Source organism: Macadamia integrifolia, chromosome 11 (genome assembly GCF_013358625.1).
Source record: "Macadamia integrifolia cultivar HAES 741 chromosome 11, SCU_Mint_v3, whole genome shotgun sequence".
In the NCBI taxonomy this organism is placed as follows: domain Eukaryota; kingdom Viridiplantae; phylum Streptophyta; class Magnoliopsida; order Proteales; family Proteaceae; genus Macadamia; species Macadamia integrifolia.
In genome coordinates, this window is record NC_056567.1 from 27,064,205 (window position 1) to 27,071,306 (window position 7,102).

General features: G+C 34.6%; 1 protein-coding gene across 2 annotated transcripts in view; it reads right to left on the bottom strand.

The window, feature by feature from the left end:
- Positions 1 to 7,102, bottom strand: part of LOC122093581 (kinesin-like protein KIN-12F) — a 14,420-nt gene that overhangs the window by 4,378 nt on the left and 2,940 nt on the right. Inside the window, exons 11-15 of one of the 2 annotated variants that reach the window (XM_042663935.1) lie at positions 6,857 to 6,986; positions 6,403 to 6,767; positions 5,790 to 6,339; positions 5,577 to 5,675; positions 5,340 to 5,492 (exon numbers count right to left, since the gene is read on the bottom strand). In XM_042663935.1, the coding sequence (XP_042519869.1) occupies positions 5,340 to 5,492; positions 5,577 to 5,675; positions 5,790 to 6,339; positions 6,403 to 6,767; positions 6,857 to 6,986 (1,297 nt within the window). Of the gene's footprint in view, positions 1 to 5,339; positions 5,493 to 5,576; positions 5,676 to 5,789; positions 6,768 to 6,856; positions 6,987 to 7,102 lie in introns of both variants that reach the window. The other variant, XM_042663934.1, reaches the window with a different exon arrangement.

Genomic DNA, 7,102 nt, shown 5'->3' on the forward strand with positions numbered 1-7,102 from the left:
AAAAAAAAAAAAAGAGGGTTTCTTGTGGCTTCCTCCCATGTGCATTCAGATTCCTCATCTAGTCAGTGATCACAGGGGAATAGAGAAGAAGTAACTTGTTACATGGATCCCAAACAAGGGACGCTTTTATTGTTTATAGTTTTTGTTCCTCATTCTTGGTGTTTTTAATCTATCTATAGTGATCTCTATTGGGTTTATGGACTAAAACGTCTTAGATATTTTAATCTTTTATGTCGTATCAAAGCCTCTATAGATTGGGTTTAGATACCTAATCAAGTTTGTGAGGGATGTATTAAAGTTTTTAGGTTGATTCCACGGATAAGTTTAAAACTTTAATCAAATTTATGAGTGATGGATTAAGTTTTTTTTATTAAATCCATGAATTATAAGGATGATTAGGTTTAAAACCCTAATTATTGAGGATGAATATTGGATTAAAAATAAAAAAACTTATTTCTCCCATGATTTCAACAAAGGGAAGGTAGTATGACAAGGAAGGCACCCCAAACTGGCAATAGAGTTTTGAAAGGGCTCAACCCTCAAAAGGATACGACCGATCGAATCTATTGAGACCGATCTAGATTTTTTATTTTTATTTTTTTTTAAATCCCTACCTATGGGCTACAGACTACACTGGAGTCTCATATTTCAACAAATTATGACACACTCTCAAACACTCAAGAATCCGACATTTTGGTAAATCCCCACTAACTTATGATTGATTATTAATGTTAATATACTAACTTGTAATTTATTATGCAGGACGATATAGAGACTATTACAATCGCCCACAATAGTGTGGAAATAATATAGTAATTAGAAAACATTGGTATCCCATTATCCCGTAAAGATGAAAAATACCTGAAGGCAATTGGGAAAGCAATAGGAAGCAATAGGACTTAGACAATTAGTGAAGAAATTGAAGAAGACAGGAGTATGCTTTCAACATAATTTGACAATGATACCTACAAAAAATACAGCCAATCGACTGATAATTAAAGATATCAACCAGGTGTACAATCGCCCACAATCGAGTGTGAAAATATACGGATATCCCATCATCTTGTATAGATGAAAAATACCTAAAGGCCGATGTAATTGTTGAAAACATTTGTGAAGCCTCAAGGAATGATAGTGGTGGTGTTTTGGAACGACTAGGTTCAAAGCGTACAGGAATGAGAAAGCAATAGGACTTAGACGTTTAGTGAAGAAATTGAAGAAGACAAGAGTAGGATTTCAAGGTAATTCGACTATAGTACCTACAAAAAATGTAGCTGATTGACTGATAATTAAAGATATCAACCATGAAGGTCCCCCAAAAACAGTTTTGCTGATTTTTTGCGACAGTAAATTCGCTGGTTGTATTATTGAATTGACGGAGAAAGAACATCGAGTCCACATATCCTTCCATAAAAATGTATTTCTAGATCCAAACTGAAAATACAAATTGAAGGTATGTTTATTAAATACTAGACAAATTGAAATTACTAGCAATGAATGATTAAACGGTTAAATGGTTAAATCTAGTTCAAGGTAGGTTTACAAATTGACTACTATATGCATGTTAGGAAGCCAAAAAACATACCTCTCCCATGATTTCAACAAAGGGAGTTTTGGGGTAAAGGCACACAAACTGGTAATAGAAAGTTTTGTAACCCATGAAAGGGCCTCAAAACGCTCAGACCCCAAAAGGACAAGACCAATCGAATCTGTTGGGCTCGATCTAAAAACTTTAATCTCACTCATAAATTTGATTAGAGTTTTAAATATAATCATCTTAATCCATAGAATCAATCCAGAAACTTTAATCCATCTCTTGCAAATTTGATTAGGTATCTATAGAGGTTCTGATATCACATGTAAGATTAAAATCTCTAATATTTAAAAATTTTAATCCATCCCTCGCAAACTTGATGAGGTAATCTGTAGAGGCTCTGATACCACATGTAAGATTAAAATCTCTAATACGTTTTAATCCATAAACCCAATTGATCGCCACAGACAGATTAAGAACACCAAGAATGAGGAACAAAAACTATAAACAATAAAAATGTACCTTATTTGGGATCTATAAATCAAGTGAAATGTAGCGAAAAGTGAAACCTCGTATAGCATAGGACCAAATTGGTAATAGAAAGTTTTGTAACCTATGAAAGGCCTCAAAACACTTAGACCCCAAAAAGGATAGGACCAATCGAATCTGTTGGGCTCGATCTAGAAACTTTAATCCATCATTCATAAATCTGATTACAGTTTTAAATATAATCACTTTAATCAGTAGAATCAATCCAGAAACTTTAATCCATCCCTTGTAAACTTGATTAGGTATCTGTAGAGGTTCTGATACCACATGTAAGATTAAAATCTCTAATACTTAAAATCCATAAACTCAATTGATTACCATAGAAATTTTAATCCATCCCTTGCAAACTTGATTAGGTAGATTAAGAACACAATGTAAGATTAAAATATCTAATACGTTTTAATCCATAACTCAATTGATCACCATAGGTAGATTAAGAACACCGAGAATGAGGAACAAAAATTATAAACAATAAAAGCGTACCTTATTTGGGATCTATAAATCAAGTGAAATGTAGCGAAAAGTGAAATCTCGTATAACATGGTACTTCTCTATTCCCTTGTGATCACTGGCTAGATGAGGAACCTAAACACACAAGGGAGGAAGCTACAAGAAACATTTTCTCTCTTTTACATAATACACTAATTCATATGACACTTTTTGTTAAATCACCACTAATTTTTGATTGATTATTAATGTTCATATACTCATATACTATTTTTGTAATAGTAATAATGTTCATATACTATTACAGTCACCCACAATCGATTGTGGAAATAATATGGGATCTAAAAAATACCGAAATCCCATATTTCCATATATATGAAAAATAACTTGCTATGTGGATCTCAAGGTACTCTTTTATTGTTTATGGTGTTTTTTATATATTTATGGTGATCTATTGGGTTTATGGATTATAACTTGTTAGAGATTTTAATCCTATTGGGTTTATGGTGATCTATAGGGCCGTTGATTTCCATGCATGTTCATTGTAATGAGCTTACAATATGCGTTTTTTTTTTTACTTGTTATTTAGTGCTTTTTAGTTAAGCTGGCTTAGGAATTCTATAAGTCCAATCATGTTTTGAGCCATTTTTCTTTATTTTATCAATTTCATAGTCAGTTTATGCCTTCTATTAAAGGATTGAGATATGCCTTTCTTTTTTAGTGTCTTAAGTCTGTTTCTGAATCTTCTATATAAGTTTGCAAGGGAGGCCAGCATAGTCAAGAATTTAGAAAAGTAATTGCAGTTCTTGTCCTTGGTTCTTCATGTTTGACAAAGGGATCCCTTGTGTCAAGGAACCCCTTTAGCGTTTAATCCAAAGGGCTCTTCATCTTGTGTTACGAAGCCCAGTGTTGTTTTTATTATTTTATCATCTTCTTCATCCATTAACAAACTTTGCTTCGAGAAGATCATATGTAATATGTTTCCTAAGATTAAGGAATCCTAATGGTGAACTTCTAGTTGAATTTGTTCTTGATTTCCTGATTTCCTAATCTGCCCATGTTGATATCAGCTATTGTGTATGTTCTAATAGTCCGAAAGGATCCTGAGATTCAATACCCAATTTCTCTATTGATATTGTGCCCATGTTCAGAATCGATCCTAATTCTGATCATTGTTACACCCTTTTCCTAGTGTCACTAGGATTGACTCATATTTTCTGATCTGTCCATTGAATCCATCTTAGATTTTCAGCAATTATTCTACCACTGAACTTGATTATTTATTAGCCCCATCTATCCATCTGATTTGCTGTTATTAATCATTCTCTTAATCTGGAATTTTTTTCTCTGAGAAAAGATTTTGTTTTGGTACTGTTTTGATTACTGAATTACAGTACTACATTATCTCCCCCCCCCTCCTCCGCAGATCATATGTAATATGTTTCCTGGGATTAGGAGTCCTAATGGTGAACTTAAGTTGAATTTGTTCTTGATTTCCAAATCTGTCCCTGTGCTCATGTCAGCTATTTTGTATGTTCTAATAGTCTGAAACGATCCTAAGATTCAGTACCCAATTTCTCTATTTAATAGTCAGTCCTAGTGAATCATATTTTCTGATCTGTCCATTGGATCGATCTCAGATTTTTTATTAAATAGCCTCATCTATCCCTAATTTGCTGTTATTAATCATTCTCCTAATCTGGAATTTTATTCTTTATCCAAAAAAATAATCTGGAATTTTATTCTCTGAGAAAGATTTTGTTTTGGTACTGTTTTGGTTACTTAACTACTACATTTTCTCTCTCCCCTTTCTCTATTTAATTGTCAGTCCTAGTGATCGATCTCAGATTTTCAGCCCCCATCTGAACTTGATTATTAAATAGCCCCATCTATCCCTAATTTGCTGTTATTAATCATTCTCCTAATCTGGAATTTTATTCTCTGAGAAAGATTTTGTTTTGGTACTGTTTTGGTTACTTAATTGCACTACTACATTATCTCTCCCCACCCCAAAAGAAAAAAAATCATATTGTATTGACACAGTTTAAAAGGTTTAAGTATCGGTATTGGGTATCATATTAGAAGGGTGGTTTCGATGCAAGATACAATAGATAATGTGGACATAGCCAAGAAACATATAAAAATACTTAGGATTTATGCAAAATACAATTTTGAAACATAAAACACTATAAATAAAGTACGACGAGTCAAGGTCATTCAATTGATTATATGTAAAGGATGAGGTTTCTTACATGCACTAATACTATTTTTTATTTTTTTTCTAAGGCATTGAATCGTATCAATACCTTAAAGACACGATACATATCTATGTAAAGGATGAGGTTTCTTACATGTACTAATACCATTTTTTTTAGGTATTGAATCATATCAGTACCTTAAAGACACGATACATATCTGTTAGTATTGGTGGATACAGAAATATATTTAAAACCTTGGTTTATATATACTACTTCTGTCCATTAGTTGTTATTATCCTACTGCACTTGCCTGATTTGTCAAGCTCTTGTATGGACTGCTGATACATATCTGTTAGTATTGGCGGATACAGAAATATACTTAAAACCTTGGTTTATCGATCCTACTGGATCTGTCCATTAGTTGTTATTATCCTACTGCACTTGCCTGATTTGTCAAGCTCTTGTATGGACTGCTGGGTCCATTCTCTGCCCAAATAACCATTGTATTGTTACATTGTCAAGTGTCAGTTTATTGTCAATACCATGGATCTCCCCCCTCTTTCCTAGAAAAATGAAAAAAAAGAAGAAGAAACTGCTGAAGAGTGACATACCTTGATTTTGTTCTCTAACAATGAGCAACCACCAGTTTCGAGTTCCTCACTTGGTACAACTTCATTTTCCAAGGGCTTAACCTGACAAGTTTCAATCTCCTGACTTTGTCGCACGATGGAATTATTTTCTCTCTCACATCTGTATTGCTCAACCTGCATAATTTTGGATTATCACTAACATGCAAAATATGAGGTATGGATAGAACCCATGGTTTGTAGTCAACAAGAATTACTCACCAGACAATTTAGTTGCTTAATTTTAGATGCTTGTTCTGCACAAAGGCTTTCAAGATCCTTCTCCCTCTTTCTGGCTTCTTCCAAAAGCTTTTCAGCATCCTGATGATTTAGGTGTCAAAATTTAAAATAAAGACTCTTAATCAAGTAACTGCATAACAATCCTCTCTCTCTCTCTCTCTTCTTATTTAGGTTGTGACATAAGACAAAACTTACTTTAGGCCCCTCATGAGGCACTGCTCCATTAAATGGGACAATCCACGTGTTGAAGCTATCCTGGACTTGACTAGAGCCACTGAATCCCATTCTTTTGCAAGATGTACACAGGAAAGAAGCAGATTTTTGTGTCTCCAGATTTTGCACTTCTGGCTCATTCTGAACTCCAGCATCATCCTTTTCTACTGCTTGAAATTGTTTCAGTGTCAAATGTTCAAATGATAAGGAAACTGAAGATTTATTTGACGCTGAGATTCTCTGATGATAGTCAATAATCTGCAAGCCCCTCTGAAGGCTGTTAGCCAAGGACTCTGTGGGGCCTGCAAATATCTTGCTTGACCGCAAAGAAGAGTGCTTATGATAAGTTACTTTAAGTGATTGTCTTTGGACATCTGGATTGAACTTAGGATTCTCTGTCCCACAATTCTGACTGGCAAGAAGGTTTGATGAGGCGGGTATGCTTTTCTTTAAGGTGTCCGCAATTTTAGGTGATTCAGACAAAGTTGGGCCTTCAAGGACTGGAGATAGTTGGCCTGGTCTGATTAAAAGACTGCTAATTGCAGAGTTAGTGATACTTGCAGTTTCCGGGCAAGCAAGAAAGTTCTCCACATACCCATCATTTTCACCAGAAGGTAGTTCTTCAATTTCGCTTTCTTCTATCAGTTCACTGGAAATGTCAAGCTCAGAACTTTCTTCCACGGAAGAGAACTGGATGCAATCTTTGTCGTCAGGTGGCTCTCTTGAATCGTTCTTGCAGGAACTATGCACAATGTCCAGCTGGTCTCTCAGTTCCCTCACATCTTTCTCATCAACATTTATATCGTCCTCAATATCATTATCTATGTGGGGTAAGATCAAAGAACGGTTTATACTTAACCTCAATTGGTTCAAGCTATCACGCGCATTTTGTCCTTTAAAGTATCCCCTCTTTGTCTCAATTGAGCAGTATGCATCTGACTTTGCTTTTATAAGTTCTTCCTGTAAATACACAGTTTAGTCGATAATATTGTGCTTTACACTAAAACTTAATAGATAATTTATATGCATTGGTCCTGTGAAGACAATACCTTCAATTGACGTATCTGATCACTCAGACCATTAACATCGCCCTCTGTTATTTCATTTATCACTGGCATATTCTGAATTGCTTTTGCTCGCTGTCCAAATCTTAATGTGCTCAGTGTTTCAGCTCTGCATCTGTTTCAACAAGGATAACCATTTCAAGCAAATTAATAGAAGCAAAACAGTAAGACATTGGATCAACTATTTAGTGTTATAAATCTCTGAAGTATCCCCTCGCCCCCCCCCCCCCC